Source organism: Ips typographus, linkage group LG4 (genome assembly GCF_016097725.1).
Source record: "Ips typographus isolate SLU linkage group LG4, UJ_Ityp_2.0, whole genome shotgun sequence".
NCBI classification, from domain to species: Eukaryota; Metazoa; Arthropoda; class Insecta; order Coleoptera; family Curculionidae; genus Ips; species Ips typographus.
Window position 1 is genome coordinate 14,278,373 of NC_138425.1, and position 18,607 is coordinate 14,296,979.

The following is an 18,607-nucleotide window of genomic DNA, read 5'->3' on the forward strand; positions in this document are numbered from 1 at the left end:
CTGTCCACCATGTTAGCCACCCCGGTGATTTTACACCTGTTAAGTGTCAGCTGCCAAACGCTGAGTTGGACACACCGGATCGGAGTGACATGGGTGGGGGGGTTTCTTGCTCTGCGGGTCACGGCGTGCCTTGTCTTGTGGGTTGCGGAACTCAATTTTTAATAATCAATAATTCTTCTTTCTTGCTCCCTCCCTCCCTCCCCACTCTTAAATTTAACGGTTTCCCTATGCGCACATTCAAATTAACTTTTTATAATAAATTGGTCTGCTTCGTTCATTTTGCCCTTGTTCTGCCCTCAACAACATATAGTTGAACAATTTTTTGCACTCCCCTGTACGTTTGGGGCTCCCGCGCCTACGGGATGGGGTCCCCCTGCCGTGTGGGCTAATTTTCATTAAGTTTTAAATATTGTTGCGAAGTGAACTTTTGATTATTAGTTAGGATTTCTTAGTTATTTGTTGTTACCCCTGTATGTTACGTTGCTTTGTTTACGTTCTACATTCTTTTGTCTGTGTTCTAGAAAATCCTGGCTCCGTTGCTTATATAGAGAGAGATTTATGTTATAGCTTAATGAGTGTGAGAGAGAAAGTCAATTTCATGAATATTTGGGAACTTTCTAGAAACCATGGAAGCCTATATAAGCAGCTGAACCAGGCCTGGTTAGTTAGTTGTTGAGTTGATGGTTGTAGTGAAGTCGAAGTTGTCAGATAACGAGGTTAAAAGTCAGTGTCAGTTTATTGTTTGTAAACAATATACAGTGTTGTACAAGAAGTGTGTTATTAAGGAGTACGACGGTACATTTGGTGTCAGAAGTGGGATTGGAGAATCGAAGAAGAGTTCCAGAGGAAGACAGAATAAACCGACAAAAGCAGAAGGTGTGTTGAATGCCTGTGAGTACACGACAACAAAGCGCCAAAATGGATGAAGGAATGAAACAACTTATGGAGATGATTCAAGCAATGAAAGCAAGTCAGGACCAAAAGTTCGAAGAAATGAAAGCAAGCCAAATAAGTCAAGAGCAGTTCAAAGCAAGCCAAGACCAAATTAAAGACCAGTTTCAACGACAAGATGAAAAATTAGACCGAGTAATAAATGAAATAAAAGGAGAAATGGACAACAGGATGGAAATTTTGGAAGAAAAGGTAAATGAGAGGATAAGCGGTATGGAGGAGACCGTTCAGATCTTGCGAGAGGAATTTGACAAACTACAGAAAAAGTCTTCAAAGCCAACCGTAGTCGCCAGTTCTAGTGTCTGCTCAAATATTAAGCCACCAGTTTTCGACGGTAAGACCTCATGGCAGGTTTACAAAAAACAGTTTGAGGCTGCCGCAGAGGCCAACAATTGGACATCAAGTGACAAAGCCACTGCCTTGGTTTTGTCACTTCGAGAAGAAGCACTGGAGGTTTTGCAGACTTTGGACGAGAGCCAGTACAAAAACTACGACGACTTAATCCAACATTTAGAGATGAGATTTGGAAATAAGCACCTAGAACAAGTATACGAAGCTCAGTTGTCTAGTAGGACCCAAAGAAGCACGGAAACACTTCAACAGTTTGAAGCCGACATTGCTCGATTAGTTTGTCTTGCCTATCCAACGGCCTCTCACGACATTAGAGAGCGAATGGCAGTACGGGCTTTTGTACGAGGTCTTAAAGATTGTGACAGAGCAAGCAATACGATTAGCGAGATGCCAAACATTGCATGATGCTCTTGCCTACGCTTCGGAGTTTGAGGCGGTCAAGCAAGTATCACGAGGACATACTCGAGTGCGTCAAGTCAGTAGCCTTACACCGGAACCGAGAAACCGATATTCCAATTCAGATCACACAATCACTCAGTCAGACTTGAATCGTCAGCTGGAGACATTTCGAAAAGAACTAATGGGAGCGTTAAATAGAAGAAGTCAGAACAACCGAAACGCTCAAACCACCACGTTTACTCGGTCATTGGAATGCTGGAACTGTGGAGAAAAGGGGCACATTCAATCGCAGTGCCGCAAACCTAGAAGAATGCAGAACCAGGAAAACGAAGAGCAGCCAGTTTTCCGGGGCAAAAGCTGGCTACGCAACACTGTCAAGCCCCACCAACCATAATTAAAGTAGCCCGTCTTCAGCACGAAAACACCAGCTTAATAGTGACCGGTAAGATTTGCGGCCGGGATTGCCAAATGGTTGTTGATACCGGTTCTTGCCATACTATCGTAAGGCCGGACATGGTGAAACACTGCAGGATTAGTGACACTGGTACAAAGTTTATATTGGAAACTGCCGCTGGTGAGTCAATGCCTGCTCTGGGAATCCATGAAGCTGAAGTGAAGCTTGGGCGGCATGTCTTCAACCATACCGTTTTTGTGGCCAACATAACTGATGACGTCTTAATGGGCTTAGATCTTATGGAGCAACAGAAGTTCCAGCTGGATTTGGAGAATAGACTGATCAAGACTGGACAAGACGAGATTGTTATGATGACACCCGAACAAGATATGCGTGTGAGGAAAGTCACGTTGCAAGAAGATGTCAACTTACCTGCAAGATCAGAGACCATCGTTAAAGTTAATTTGGATAGAAAAACGGAATTGAGCAAACTTCAGCTGATAGAACCGAGTTATGAAGAGGAAGATGATGCTGTGAAGAAGGGAGTTCTTGTAGCCCGCACCCTAGTCCAGCAGAAAAACGGCCAAGCATACGTAAAAGTCGCCAATTTGAAAGAATGTGGTCAAAGATTAAAAAAAGGCGATATAATAGCCAAATCCGAACCAGTACTTATGGTGACTAAGGAGTCGCACGAAACAAAACCAAACCCCGACAGTGACCTTCCTGAGTGTTTGGTGCACTTAATGAAAAAGACGAACTCAATTTTGACTGATCAAGAAAAACAGACTTTTGGTCGTTTGCTTCACGACTACAAGGACGTGTTCGCCTTAAATGAAACGGATTTGGGAAGAACTCATTTAGTGAGGCATAAAATTGAAACAGGGGATTATTTGCCCATTAAGCAAAGACCCAGACGACTCCCATTGGCTAAGCAGGCAGAAGTGGAAAATCTTATACAGGACATGGCGGATCGCAGCGTCATTGAGCCATCCACCAGCCCTTGGAGTTCTCCTGTGGTACTTGTTACTAAGAAAGATGGGTCGACAAGATTCTGCGTGGACTATAGAAGACTAAATGAAGTTACTAAGAAAGACAGTTATCCCTTGCCCAGAATAGATGACACCATAGACACTCTGGCTAACGCAAAGTGGTTTTCCACCTTGGATCTAAAAAGTGGATACTGGCAAGTGGAGATGGATCAACGGGACAAAGAGAAAACTGCCTTCTCAACTGGAAATGGCTTGTGGCATTTTAACGTCATGCCTTTTGGACTTTGCAATGCTCCGGCAACCTTCGAAAGATTAATGGAAACTGTTCTACGAGGATTGACTTGGAAAACCTGTCTTGTTTATTTAGACGACATCATTATTATGGGCAAAACATTTGAAGAACACCTGCAAAACGTTGAAGAAATCTTCAAGAAGTTCAGAGGGGCAAACCTGAAATTAAATCCGAAGAAGTGCAGCTTTTTCCAAGAAGAAGTCGAATACTTGGGACACGTTATATCGTCAAAAGGAGTAAAAACCGACCCGAAGAAAACTGAAGGTGTAAAAAATTGGCCTGTTCCGAAAGACAAGCACGAATTAAGAAGTTTTCTGGGATTGTGTTCCTATTACAGAAGGTTTGTTCGTGGATTTGCTGATATAGCCAGACCCCTACACAAATTGACGGGGAATAACCAGCCCTTCGAATGGACTACAACATGTCAGGAAGCCATGGAAGAACTGAAAGTAACCCTTTGTTCTCCACCAGTTTTGGCTTTTCCACGACCTGGGGAAGAGTTTATTGTGGACGCAGATGCTAGTAATATTGGTTTAGGCGGAGTTTTATCTCAAATCCAAGATGGTGAAGAACGAGTGATTGCCTATTTCAGCAAATCACTATCAAAGCCAGAGAGAAATTATTGCGTAACCAGGAAGGAGCTGTTAGCCGTAGTGAAAACAGTCGAGCAGTTTCACAAATACCTGTACGGACAACGATTCAGACTAAGGACGGACCATGCCTCTCTGAAATGGCTATTTCAATTCAAAAATCCAGAAGGACAAATAGCTCGATGGTTGCAAAGACTTCAAGAATATGACTTCCAGATTGAACACAGAAAGGGACGTTTGCACGGAAACGCGGACGCAGTGTCACGAAGACCTTGTGTGGAAGGTTGCAATCACTGTAAACGCCTGGAGATAGCTGAATTTGGAAAGCCTTGTCGAAGGATCGCTCTGAAAAATGACATCGCATGGGATCGGGAAAACTTGGCTGCCGATCAACGAGAAGACCCCGATTTAGGACAGATAATTAACTGGAAAGGGCGTGGAGAAAGACCAAATTGGGAGGAGATTTCCGCTAAGTCTCCAACATTAAAGGGATATTGGGCATTATGGGAGTCCCTTATTATTGATGGAGATTTACTAAAAAGAAAATGGGAAAGTCCGGATGGGAAAGAAGAACGACTACAGGTAGTTCTGCCAAGAAACCGAGTTAGTGACGTACTGAAAGAAGCCCATAGTGGAATTGGTGTAGGGCACTTTGGCATCAACAAAACGTTAAATAAAGTTAGGGAAAGGTTCTATTGGCTACAAAGCCGCTCAGATGTAGAAGATTGGTGTCGGCGTTGCGCAGACTGTTTCAGTAGCAAGGGTCCCAAAACTCGGAGCCGAGGATGTATGAAGCAGTATAATGTCGGAGCTCCGTTTGAGAGGATTGCCGTTGATGTAGCTGGACCTTTTCCCAAAACTAATTCCGGAAATCGCTATGTCTTGGTCGCAATGGACTACTTCAGTAAATGGCCAGAAGTGTACGCAATACCAAACCAGGAAGCCGCTACTGTAGCAGAAGTTCTGGTTGACAACTTCTTCTGCAGATTTGGAGTACCGAGGGAGCTGCATTCTGATCAAGGGCGTAATTTCGAATCGGCAGTATTCACGGAAGTGTGTGACCGATTGGGAATTAAGAAAACCAGAACTACTCCATTACACCCACAGTCAGACGGAATGGTGGAACGTTTCAACCGGACACTAGACAACTACCTAAGGACAGTCGTCGATAACAATCAGACAGATTGGGATCAGCACATTCCGTTGTTCCTGATGGCTTATCGATCGGCAGTACATGATTCCACTGGCAAAACACCAGCTAGTGTTGTCTTTGGAAGGGAGCTTCGTTTGCCAATGGATCTTCTTTTTGGACGACCGGAAGAACCCCCAGCCTCTTGTGATAGCTATTCAGAAAAATTGGCGCAACGCTTGCACGTAATCCATGAGGAAGTCCGGCAGAAGTTGAAATTTGCAAGCGACCGACTAAAGACAAGATATGACAAAAGGGCCAACAGCAGCGGATTCCAAGCCGGTGATCAGGTCTGGTTATACAATCCTGCTCGAAAGAAAGGAAAGTCACCGAACCTACAGAGGTCATGGGAGGGACCCTACGACGTTATAAAGCGTCTGAACGACGTCGTCTACAGAATACAGCGAGGACATCGGGCGAAAATGAAAATAGTTCACCTGGATCGACTTGCACCTTACCGACCACCCAAAGCTGGTGAAGTTGATGATCGGGACGATCAACTCTAGGAGGGGGGCAGTGTTGCGAAGTGAACTTTTGATTATTAGTTAGGATTTCTTAGTTATTTGTTGTTACCCCTGTATGTTACGTTGCTTTGTTTACGTTCTACATTCTTTTGTCTGTGTTCTAGAAAATCCTGGCTCCGTTGCTTATATAGAGAGAGATTTATGTTATAGCTTAATGAGTGTGAGAGAGAAAGTCAATTTCATGAATATTTGGGAACTTTCTAGAAACCATGGAAGCCTATATAAGCAGCTGAACCAGGCCTGGTTAGTTAGTTGTTGAGTTGATGGTTGTAGTGAAGTCGAAGTTGTCAGATAACGAGGTTAAAAGTCAGTGTCAGTTTATTGTTTGTAAACAATATACAGTGTTGTACAAGAAGTGTGTTATTAAGGAGTACGACGGTACAATATGTTATAAGTTACTTAGTGTAGTTAAGTGTTTTTTCTCCAAGATGAGGTAATGAAACTATATTATACCTTAATTTTATATTCCAAATTCTATTTCAACCATTTTACAGTTTAGTTGCCTTCCATTAATGTTACTATAATTATTTTCCACTAATGGGTCTCGCTGTCTATCCCTGTATAGAAAGATAGCGTCTAATTTGTTAAGCAGCTTTAAAGGTATGTCCTTCGCCATTGTCCACATTTTTGGGTTCACCTTTGTAGAGCGTTTTAATTCTTTTAGCTCCTGATGATGGGCATGTCTATGCCCGAAACTAGTCGAGCGCGCCCCCATTAACTGGTGGGTTAATAAATTTATAGTGGAGAAGACTGTGTGTTATTCCGCACCCTGTATTCTTACACCTCCACTGAGAGACAATGGACTTCTACTTCAAACTTACTGTGGATTGTTTTGACCGGCTTGACCCGGGCGACATGTAAAAATAAAAAAATGTTGATGTTATTATTACCTACAAACTATGTTATGATTTTGTTGGAGGCGACATGGATAATAACTACTTCTCGATTCCTAGATAATGTTTTCAGACACAAAAAAATAATAAATCCTTTTCTTGGGTCACCTTTCAACCTTGTGTTGCGTCTATCTTCTTGCTCTTTTTTTGGTCAAAATTTACGTCAACTGCACATTGCATTGTACACTCCTTTGGGCACCATCATTTAAGTGGAAACGCTTCACCTAGGCTTCATCTCATCGTAGTGCCGTCTCTTGGCACTATATTCTCTAAGCGGCAAACTTCATCGCTTAGCTTCACTTCTTCATACTGTGTCCTTTTGCGTGCTCCTTTAGCACACCTATCATTGGACATGTATACTTCTTCCTAATTAACGTGAGCCCATTTGGATATGGCAATTCGTTGATAGACGCAACAAGGTCGTCCGGTGGCCACTGAAATGAACAATATATATAACTATAACAGTAAACTGGTCCTTCAAAATCTTCAACATCTTCATTTTTCGGAGGGTCGTAGCGTCAGGGGCAGAGCTGGGTTGTGACTACTAATATGAAGATCAGTAGTCCGAGATCAAACGAGGCGCCTCCACCATGTCACGTTAAGGGGTAGCTCAGAGGAAGGAAACCACAGGTATACAGGTGATCCGCTTTTATTCAAGATAATAACTACAATGGTCTTACACCCAGATTGCCAAGATGGCGCGGATCATGATGTCTGAGCGCTGTCCTTTTATTATGTTCTTTGTAGAAACGCTGATATTCACTGCATTTCTTATTGTAGCCTCTTTGTCTATCACTTAAGTCACAATCAAAAGCTTGACGATCCTCTACATATCGTGGTAATTGTCCTTCCGGGTTCTTCATTTCCTGCTCCTGGTTACGCCAATTCTGCGGGGTCGGTAAACGAGACTGCTGTCTGAAGATCCAGTGATATGTATGTCCTTTACGTCCACAATGATAACACGTAATGTTTCTTTTAACAGAGGAGTACCGGTGATTTGTTCTGAAGGTTCTGGTTAAAACGATGAGAAAGTTTATTTACCTTTTCTACAATTAACTCCATAACAGCTACATCTTCCGTTTGGTACTGATCTCCCGGAAATTTGGAGTCTGGCTCACTATCTTTTTTATGTGAGAGGTTCTTTGCAACTTCGAACTCCAGACTGTAAACTAAAGCATCCGTCAAGTTGTTAAAACGGCCAAGGCGAACCGCCAGTTGTAGATCTGCGCCTCTGACACCATCAATGAAGGTGGATATGCCAGTCGAGTTAGCCGTCCAACTTCAGTCCCAAATTCTTGTAGGGTTTCTGATGGTCCTTGCAATCTACTTTTCAGTTGGCTTTGGTACACCGGCGTCAAATGTTAGCTTCAGCACCTTTGTAAGGGAGTAGTAGTCTCCTTGTTTAGTCTACGGGATGTTCTGAAGTATTCCGAGAGCTTTACCTTGATGCGCCAGTGCCAACTCGGTGGCTTTTTGATGTTCAGTCCAACCATTAGCCATAGCAGCAACTTCAAACTGTCTTATGTATAAATCCCACGAAGATTCACCGTCAAACTTTGGCACCTTATAATGTTTCAGTATCGCATTCCGTTGAACTTTTGCCGGAGATATCTCGACTGGTTTCTTCGGTTCTTCGCGAATACTCATGATTTCCTTTCGTAAAGTTGCGATCTCTTCCTCCAAATTAGTGCTAAATTTAGATTGTACGGTTTCGACTTTATGGCCCATTTTTTCCACTTTGTGATCCACTTCTTTATGTCTATCATCTCCAGTTGTTGATCGATATAGGATTGTAACTTTGTTCGATTTTTCTCCAAAGCTTGCAGAATAGCTTGTTGTTCTTTCGGTCTGCGTTCTTTCTCCTCTCGCTCTTCTTGCTGTCGTCGTTCCTCATCCCGTTTTTCCTTCTGTCGTTCTTTTTCGGCATCCATCTTTTGTAGTATTGTCGCCTGTTCTTCCTCCATTTTTGCCGTTTGTTGTCTTTTATTCACCATTCACGTACTCTTCACTCACTTATCTCACTTCTGACACCAAATGTTACACTTTACAGGGTTTATTTGATAAGTGAGACTTGAGATATATAATAATTCTTTGGAAAAAAACCGATTTTATCGTCGAATTATTTAGTCTGAATCATTTTCCAAGCAAAATTTTACAAAAAACCACCTATGCACTGTTTACCCGATAAAACTTGAACGTCTCGGGATATAACCTATGATAAAAGCTTTAAAAAAAAATAATAGAGAAGACTGTGTGTTATTTCCCCTCTGGTACACCTCCACGCCGTTACCAACTAGGGTATTTGCCTGCTCAATGCCTCTCTAGAATTTTCACAAAAGTTACTTAACACATACAAAAAGGTGTAATAAATCGCTAAAGGGTACGATCCGAGTAAAAGATATAGTCATTCCTCGTGGAAACTATAACCGCCACTGTCACATCCACGTGGTCTTCTCCTTCAAGTTTTCACCCTTCCGCCTCTTGGAAGTGCACGGCACAAGACAATTCCCCGTAGACTTGACCCACCATCTCCACTCGACGGGCTGCGGACTTCTTCTTATGCCTTGTGCTTCGCCGCACGTTGGCGATTGTCTGTACTCTTCATAAAATGTGCAGAACGCCGAATTCGGCTCTTCGAAATATGGTGGCTAATGTTACACCAGTCCCGTATGTTTCTCAGCCAGGAGTGTTGCTTTCTTTTCGGGCCTCGGCGTTCCTCTATTTTTCCTTCTGGAATCAATTTAGGAATGTAATATTTGACTCCTCCAAGGATATGGCCGAGGTAGGAAACTTTTCTTTCTTTAACGATGTTAAGCAGTTCTCGTTCGCAGCCTGCAGTTCTTAGAGTTTCTTCATTCGTGGCATGTGCTGTCCATGGCATGCGCAAGAGTCTCCGGAGAGACCACATTTCGAACGCCTCGATGCGGTTTAGGGTTCTAACTTTTAGAGACCACCTTTCTACGCCGTATAGTAAGATGTGCCATATGTAGCACTTTATTATCCGTAGTCTAAGTGCTAGAGGGAGACTGCGAGCTAATAGGAGATTTTTAAATTTGAAAAATGTTGTTTTTGCAGATATTTAAGCCGTGCGGCATTGATTATGGGCTGGCGGCCTATTACCATGAGTTTGGTCTTGGTAGCATTGATTTTAAAACCAAAACGTTTGCCCATGTTCTCTATCCTATCCAACATTTCTTGGAGATCCTCGAAAGCTGATGCTAAAATTGCCCTATCGTCTGCATATCGTATATTGTTTATTGGATATCCGTTAATCTATTCCTCTACTTTCTCCTTCCAGGGCCATTTGAATGATCTTTTCCACGTATATATTAAACAGTATTGGTGACAATATACAGCCCTGGCGGACTACTTTGCATACATTGATTGAAGTTATCTGTTATGTCATACATTTTTGATTTGAGATGTCCCCAGAGGAAATCTACGTGCCGGTCATTAATAACTGCCGAAATACCTCGAACATCATAGAGTGTCTCAAATTGATTTAACATGTATTGGAATCTCGGTAACTATAAGAATTCCATAGTCAGCTAAATAGGGAAAGCTTATTTCTGTTGGCAAATTGACTCAAGAATTAATCATCTTTTGTTGTTTTATTATCTTATTTTTCAAAATAAATTTATTGGTTAACTTGTAAACTAACAGCATCATACATAACTCCTCCAGCTTCAACAATCAGTTCTATCACATTCTCACCGCTAACCACTTTACTTTCTTCAATAGGCAAAACAATAGAATGAAACTTTCCGCTTTGAAGAGCACTTCTATATACGCTTGCATCATTATCACTTCTCAAGTCGAAGGTCTGTAGTATCTCACCGTTAAAAAGCACAACCAGTATGGCTTTGCTGGCCGCGGCTAAAGGCAATCGTAGAGTCCTAGAATTACCATCGTAAACGTCTTGGTAGAGGATGCGCCAGGTACTAGGTTGGGATTGAGCGTAGTACCTTAAAATTTTGTTTTTATAATTTAAAATGCATATTTGTTTTGAAGTGTACCAGTCGTTTGCTGAGTCACTTTCTCCTATGGTAAATGTAAGATTTTTGGGGGTTTCAAATTCCCATTTATAGTTACGTTGTTGGTCTGCGTATTTAAATTCACTGGACTTTCGGTTTACTTCGCCAATAGACCATAGTATGTTGTCGGGTTCACTCAATGTAAAGTCAACAACTTTAACTTCACCTAAAAAAAAAAGACTTTATAGGAATTACGAAGACTTGGTACAACACTTAGACATGAGGTTTGGAGAAAAGCATCTAGCGCAAGTTTACGAGGCACAGTTATCAAGCAGAAGCCAGAGAAGCGAAGAAACAATGTCAGCAGTACGAAGCTGACATTGCCCGATTAGTTTAACTGGCTTACCCAACTGCATCCCAGGACATAAGAGAGCGTTTGACAGTAGGAGCTTTTGTAAGAGGCGTAATAGATTGTGATACTGAGCCAGCTTTAAGACTAGCCAGGTGCAAAAAATTACATGATGCCTTTGCCTACGCTTTGGAGTTTGAGGCAATAAAGCAAGTGTCACGAGGACATACACAAGTAAGAAGCCGAACACCAAAGCACAAGAATTGATATTCCAGCCCAGGCCATTCAAGAACCCAATCCGACTGGAATCGTCGATTGAAAACCTGACTGGAGACCTTACGAAAGGAGCTAATGGAATTGTGGAGTAAAAGAGGCAAAAGAATCGTAGTGAGCAAACGCATCCATTTTCTCGTTTTTTTTTATGCTGGAACTGCTGGGAAAAGGGGCACATTTGACCTCAATGCCCTAAACCGAGAAGAATACAGAACCAGAAAAGATGAGAAAAGAAAAGACAAAACTACTAGCTACTAGCAAAGAAAGCCGTCTGCACGATTCTTGCGATGCTGGAACTGCGGTGAAGAAGGACATAAGCAACATCAGTGCCCCAAACCAAAATTATGGAAGAGAAAGCCTAGCCAATGTTCATCAGAAGCAAAAGCTGACTGAAAATCATCATTCATCTTCAGTTACTAAGGTAGCTCGTCTTCAGCAGAACACTCCCAGCTTAGTAGTGAAGAGCAAGGTTTGCAGAAGGAATTGTCAAATGGTTGTCGATACTGAAAGTGGTTTCACCATAGTAAGACCAGACATAGTGAGGCATTGCAGAATTAGTGATGCCGGAACAAAGTTTATATTGGAAACAGCCGGAGGAGATACAATACTTGTATTAATATAGTTAGTTTTAATAGACTATAGTTAGTTGTTGTTGTAATGGTTAACGGAAGCTGCCAGTTCATGTCAATGTCAGTTTGATTGTAAACAAAAGAAATATACAGTATCAAGTGAATGTATAAAGTGGTGTTTTCGTGAGGAAAACGGTACAAATAATAAATCAGCAGGTAGTAAATCTTGGATGAGAGCCGGTATAGGAATTACGAAGACTTGGTACAACGCTTAGAGATGAGGTTCTCTAGAGCAAGTTTACGAGGCACAGTTATAAAGCAGAAGCCAAAGAAGCCAAGAAACCTTGCACCAGTACGAAGCTAACATTGCCCGATTAGTTTATCTGGCTTACCCAACTGCATCCCAGAACATAAGTGAGCGTTTAGCAGCAAATCTCCCAGTATTTTGAAAAAAATAATATCGATGCTGTGTGAATGTTTTTTTTGTTCATATACCTGCAGTAATGTAAATATAATCTTCCGACAAGTTCTCACATCCCTGGCCAGCCGTAGGATATGTCACAATTCTATAAGATCCTGGTCGAACATTATTAATAGAATAATGACCAGATAAATTTGTGTTAGTTTTGTACAAATATCCCAATTGTTGCACATTAAAGTCTTCGTCTAATGAGTCCCACAGAGTCACAGTAGCAGAAGTTTGTCCAATTACAATTCCACTAATAGACCCTCTAGAAAATAAAAATTTTAACTTTGATGGCAATTTAAAGAATCTAACTGACCTCAGCAAAGGATAATCATCATCCTGTACAAAACTGTAAGGCCATTTCTGTTGTTCGGAGGCGGTTTGTGCCTTAACTAAGTTAATAATCTCATCATTGGTGCCAGTTGGAAAATACACCAGAAAAGGACCGTACAGATGTTTCCAACCTGAAGGGGCAACAAAAGATCCAGCTCCAAAATGGGCGCTCATGAAGTAATTGGTTACTAGGGAGTACTCATGCGCTGTCAAGTCTTGTTTCAAGGGGCCTCCTCCTACATGGTTTACATTTACTTTTAACTTTTTGTAAAGAAACATATTTACCATGATAATCCCTGCTTGGAGAAATAACGAAAGCTCCGTATCCATTTCCATAAACGCCTTGATATTGCGTATCTCTTATGTAAACAGCATAATCGTACTTGCTGTAGTAAGTTCCGTTAGAAAATTTATAGGTTGAGTCTTGTACTTTAGTGCAACTTTCTATTTCCTTTTTGGTTGGTAAAGTTCCTTCAGTCACTTGATTATTTGCTTCCGTAAATAGAAGCGGATTAAATCGATAAACCTGTTGGTTTAAAAAAAAGTAATAAGCAAAAAAAAAACACAAACAATTTTGCTAACAGTTCTGGTTTCACCAATTGTAACATTTTCGCTCTTGTCGTTGAAATATTTGGCGTATGAGTAAATGCCGCTGAGGTTGTCCTCAAGGATGTAATGGAGCTCAATGTTCAAAGCGTCATTTGAAACGGAGCTGTTTTGCGTCCAGTAGAAATGTACTCTAGACTCGGACTCTTCCAATATTGCTAAACTGTAGGGCTTTAGTTTAATCTCTCCATCTATAATGTTAAATTTTTTTAAAGAACAGTGTTTTCCATTAAAACCTTTAAAATTGTATTACACAAGAGACATCAGAATTGTAATTGAATGTAACCAAAAGCAAATATTCGAATAGAGCAAGAGTGTCAGAAATGTTGGGTATAAGAGACGGTTGAATGGGGCGGAAAAGAAGAGAAGTAGAAGACAACCTAAAAAAGTGTGGTTAAGCAAGGTTGTTATTGGATGGATGTAGAAGGGAAAAAGATAGCGGGAAACTTTATTAGATTTTGCTAGTTTTGTCAGGAAATTAAAGTGTTTTGTACAGACCTTCCGTATTTTATTTAACGAACCGGTCGACGGCCCTTGAAACGGGTAGTTTCTTTGGTGCACGACACAACATTTGGCGACCGTGACAGGACTTATTGTGGAAAATAGTGGAACTCTTTTTCGGTCTGTAAATAAGCTGGAAAACCCCCGTGTTACTCTGGAAAGTGCGTGGAAAATCCGTACCATTGCAGTCGAGTTTTGTAAACTTTTACCGGGTTTCGAACTTTGTCGTTTTAACCTCGAAACTTTGAGTGATTTTGAATCGGGTTTGCAAATCGTTTATTATGGCTACGGGACTTGAAATTACAAAGAAAAGCCGTACCGTGTACCGGAGTGCGTTTACACGAGCCGCGAATGAACTAGAAGTGGGGTTACAGTCGGAAAATCCTGACAAAGACTTAATACAAGCTTCCCTCGAAATGTTACAGTCAAAATTCGAGTGTCTGAGCAAAATTGACTGTGAACTATATGATCTTTTGTTGGAAACGTCGACAGCCGCTGAACTGGAAGCTGATATAGAAAGCTGTGATGTTTATGCCAAGAAATTTACTATACTGAGGCTGAAATGTAACAAGGTTATTGAATCTAGTACCCTAACTGGAAGTAGTGATAACAGGGGGGCTGATGGAAGAAGCACTGTGAGTATTGAAGATAACCACACAGGTATGCGTAAATTTAGACTTCCTCGTATTGAGTTCAAACACTATGACGGTAGCATCAAAGACTGGTTGGCTTTTTGGGCTCAATTTAAAAAGGTTCACCAAGACGAGAGTATCGATAACCATGATAAAATTGAATATTTAATCCAGGCAACTTTAGCTGGAAGTCGAGCACGACAACTTGTTGAGAGCTATCCGGCCATGAGTGAGAACTATTATAAAATTATAGAAAGCATGCAAAGTAGATTTGGCAGGGAGGATCTCCAAATAGAGGTATATGTTAGGGAGTTATTAAAGTTGATTTTAACCAACACAACCTCTAAACAAAAGATGGAGATAAGCAGTCTATATGACCAAATTGAAACTCAGTTACGAGCTTTAGAGACACTTGGGATAACAACTGATAAATGTTCCGCCATGTTGTATCCATTGATAGAGTCTTGTTTACCCCAGGATTTACTTAGGGTTTGGCAACGTTCAGCTATTTTTAATAGCCCTGCTAGTGGTGACGACCCAACCGACTTTTCGTTGGAAATTCGGCTAAAGCGACTTATGCTTTTCCTTAAGCAAGAAGTGGAAAATGAGCAGCGCATTAGTCTAGCAGCTGAAGGCTTTGGTTTAGGAAGTGGTATGAGGTCGTCTGGAGGAGACAATGCCGGTCAAAGACGGGGAAAAGACAGACTTCATAACGAACCAACTGCTTTGGGTCTTGTAAATGCAGAGGTTGGTCGCATTAATCGCTGTTTGTTTTGTTCAGGTACTCACTTGTCCGAAGCCTGTTTTAAAGCCCAAAAAATGAGTCTAGAACAACGGAAAGAAGTGGCCGCTAAGTATAAAGCCTGTTTTCGTTGTTTGAAAATTGGTCACCAGTCGAGACAATGTAGGGGCAGAATGAGATGTTTGTTATGTGGTCGTTCACACGTTTCTTTAATGTGCTCAGAGTTACTCGCCACTACTAAACAGGATGGTGGAAATGACAAGCAGTGCGAACCAACTACGACGGAGGAACCAAGTGGTAGTCATTTTCGTGAACATACGCTAGCTAATCACACGTCTACTCAAGTATTTTTGCAAACGCTGCGTGTGACAATAAAAGGAGATAGAGGGTCAAAAGTAGTTAGGGCTCTGGTGGATACTGGCTCACAACGGTCGTATATACTGAAAGATACTGCCACACAGCTTTACTGTCAACCCAAAAGAGTGGAAAAGGTTGTACATTGCCTTTTTGGGGGATCAGAGATGTGGGTGACGCATGAGTGTTTTGATATTACTGTTTGTAGAGGTCTATTTTCCCATACTTTTGAAGCCCTGGATCAACTTACTATTTGTGGAACTGTACCACCGGTGTTTTACGGACCTTGGACCAATGAGTTAGACATTTTGGGCGTCCAAGTATCAGATAGTGGGCAGTCTGGTCCCATAGAATTGTTGTTAGGGGCTGATGTTATAGGCATGTTGTACACCGGACGACGAGAACAGTTACCCTGTGGATTGATCGCCATGGAGACTCAACTAGGGAAAAGTAACTAGGGAACACTTATGGGAAAAGTTTCAAGCAAAAATGGCGCTCGTTCAACTACCGTCATGACGACGTTAAATTTGTTCGTGCAAAACGCGTCCCTTACTCAACTGTGGGAACTGGAAGCTCTTGGGATTAAGGAACCCTCGGATAAACGCAGCAAAGAAGAAGCTGCCATTGCTGCCAGGGAACTTTTTAATCAGACAATCCACATCGATTCAGAAGGGCGATATGAAGTCAGGTTACCATGGATAGAAGACCATGCTCCACTTTCCAGCAATTATAGCTTAACACAGAAGAGATTAGAGTCTGTTGTTCGAAGGTTGAAATCCACCGGTTTATGTGATCAATACGAACAGATTTTTGCCGAGTGGGAAGCAGAAGGAATTATCGAGAAAGTTAGTCCAGACAAAGTTAATCATCTTCTGGGACATTACCTGCCCCACAGGCCCGTCATCAAAGAGAGCAGTCTAACTACAAAAATAAGGCCGGTTTTTGACGCTTCGGCCCATGAGAAAGAGAAACCTGCTCTAAACCACTGCCTTGAAAAAGGACCCAATCTGATAGAACAAATCCCTTCCATGTTATTGAGATTCAGAGAAAAAAGGATTGGGGTAGTGGCGGACATTCGTAAGGCTTTCCTGCAAATAAGTGTACATACTGCAGATCGCGACTTCTTAAAATTTTTATGGCTAGACTCTCAAGGACGCGAAGTCGTATACAACCACCGAAGAGTAGTTTTTGGTTTGAATAGCAGTCCTTTCCTTCTTGGGGCCACTTTGGATCATCACCTGTCCCAATGTTTAAATTTATGCTGTTCCACTAAGTCGAGTAGTAATCTGCTGTATACCCGTGAGACGGTGGAAAAATTGAAACGAAGTTTTTATGTGGATAATTGTATGGTTAGCTTATCCACAGAAGCAGGAGTTGAAAAGTTCATCAGAGAATCAACAATCGTCATGAAACAAGGACTGTTTGATCTAAGAGGGTGGGAGCGCACTGGAGGAATGGATTTTGGTGATTTTGAAGAAACCTGCGCAGTGCTCGGACTGAATTGGCACCCCAAAGGAGATTATCTTACTTTGAATTATAGTTTCATGAAAGACGTTACTTTGGAGATGAACGCCCTTACTAAACGACAGATACTTGCTTTGACACAGAAAGTTTTTGACCCAATTGGTTTTGTCAGTCCCACTACGCTCATACCGAAGCTGATGCTTCAACAATTATGGAAGGACGACCTGACCTGGGATCAACCAGTGACTGAAGACTTAGCTCACAAGTTTATGAGTTGGATTAATGAGTTGCATTACCTGCAACAGATTAAAATACCTCGTTGGGTAATGGCTGGTACCAACGAAGCGGAGGAATTGAGTTTGCACACGTTTTGTGACGCCAGCCAATCAGCATATGCTTGTGTCGTCTTTCTACGAGCTGTCCGAGGCGGTAAAGTGTCGGTATTTCTGTTGGGTGCAAAAGCAAGGATATCGCCTCTGTGTAAAGCAGCTACAAAAATGACCATACCTCGACTGGAACTGTTGGCGGCCACCATAGGCGCTCGTCTTTACTCATCCTTGGTGGTAAATTTTGAACAAGAAGTTCCATGTTTTTTTTGGAGCGACTCTTCCACTGTGGTACATTGGATTCAACGAAAGGAAGAATGGGGAGTGTTTGTGTGGAACCGCGTAAACGAGATAAGAAAGCTGACATCGGCAGACGACTGGCGACATTTACCTGGAGTGTGTAATCCAGCTGACTTACCATCCCGTGGGTGCTCTCCGAAGCAGTTACTCGACTTAAAATGGTGGGAGGGACCCCGATGGCTTTACGACGACCCGGTTACTTGGCCAACTGCCGTTGAAGTTCCCAATGAGGAAGAGATTAATGGGGAAAAGAAAAAGAAACTTGTCACTACATTGAACCATTTGGAAAAAAACCGATATTTGGCACTTTAATTACTTTCAGAAGTACACCAAAACCGTACGTATGTTTGGGTGGATCCAGAGATTTATTAACAATTGCAAGCGCCCAGATACAAAGAAGTATGGTGAACTTGATGCGGACGAGCATAACGCGGCAGAGGTACAAATCCTGAAACTAGTGCAAGCTGACTGTTTCACTGGATTGAATGACTCAAGTCTAATTGGTTTTTCCCCCATGTGTGACGAAAAAGGATTAATTCGTCTCATGTCCAGAATATCTACAAGGTCAGATAACGATGACTTTCGTTTTCCCATAGTGTTGCCATCTAAACATCCTATAGTGAAGAGTATGATCATGGAAGTCCATATTAAGTCATGTCATGTCGGAACCCAAGGTCTACTTTCACTCCTTCGAGAGAGATTTTGGTTGCTTAACGGAAGGCGTACCATTAGATCCGTAATAAAGCACTGTGTGGTTTGTAACCGGTTTAACTCCAAGAACTTGTCGGCGAAAACGCCACCGCTACCTATGGATCGTGTACGAGATGCGGCAGTTTTTGAGGTGACCGGAGTAGATTTTGCGGGACCGTTGTATCTCAAAACTGGAGAGAAGGCTTGGATCTGTTTATTCACTTGCGCCGTGTATCGAGCCGTACATTTAGAACTTACGACTTCACTCTCCACTTCTAGTTTCCTCCAGGCACTTCGACGATTTGTAGCGCGTAGAGGAAGACCTAATACTGTTTACAGTGACAACGGTACGAATTTCCTAGGAGCAGCAAATGCTTTTGCGACATTAGATTGGGAGAGAATTACGCGAGAAACCGCTATCCAGCGTATTACCTGGAAGTTTAACCCCCCTACTGC

General features: G+C 42.0%; 2 protein-coding genes across 3 annotated transcripts in view; one reads left to right on the top strand and one right to left on the bottom strand.

Moving 5' to 3' along the window:
- The window catches only part of LOC145728793 (transient-receptor-potential-like protein), a 31,735-nt gene that overhangs the window by 6,267 nt on the left and 6,861 nt on the right, over positions 1-18,607 (top strand). The gene's annotated exons all lie outside the window — the stretch shown is intronic.
- LOC145727732 (rhamnogalacturonate lyase-like) lies at positions 10,165-13,826 on the bottom strand. Its single transcript, XM_081977547.1, has 7 exons — positions 13,664-13,826; positions 13,119-13,378; positions 12,822-13,062; positions 12,520-12,772; positions 12,233-12,468; positions 10,589-10,772; positions 10,165-10,537 (listed from the first exon to the last, which is right to left on the bottom strand). Exons 1-7 carry the CDS (start codon positions 13,824-13,826, stop codon positions 10,210-10,212), a joined length of 1,665 nt encoding a protein of 554 aa, XP_081833673.1. The 3' UTR covers positions 10,165-10,209.

What these genes read in the sequence shown, in the direction of transcription:
- LOC145727732 (XM_081977547.1), bottom strand. Translation starts at nt 13,826, where the DNA reads ATGGTACGGATTTTCCACGCACTTTCCAGAGTAACACGGGGGTTTTCC. An exon ending in GTTTCAAGGGCCGTCGACCG is followed by an intron (nt 13,379 to 13,663) that starts GTTCGTTAAATA and finishes ACAATTTTAAAG; the next exon opens with GTTTTAATGGAAAACACTGT. An exon ending in AGTGACTCAGCAAACGACTG is followed by an intron (nt 10,538 to 10,588) that starts GTACACTTCAAA and finishes CAAAATTTTAAG; the next exon opens with GTACTACGCTCAATCCCAAC.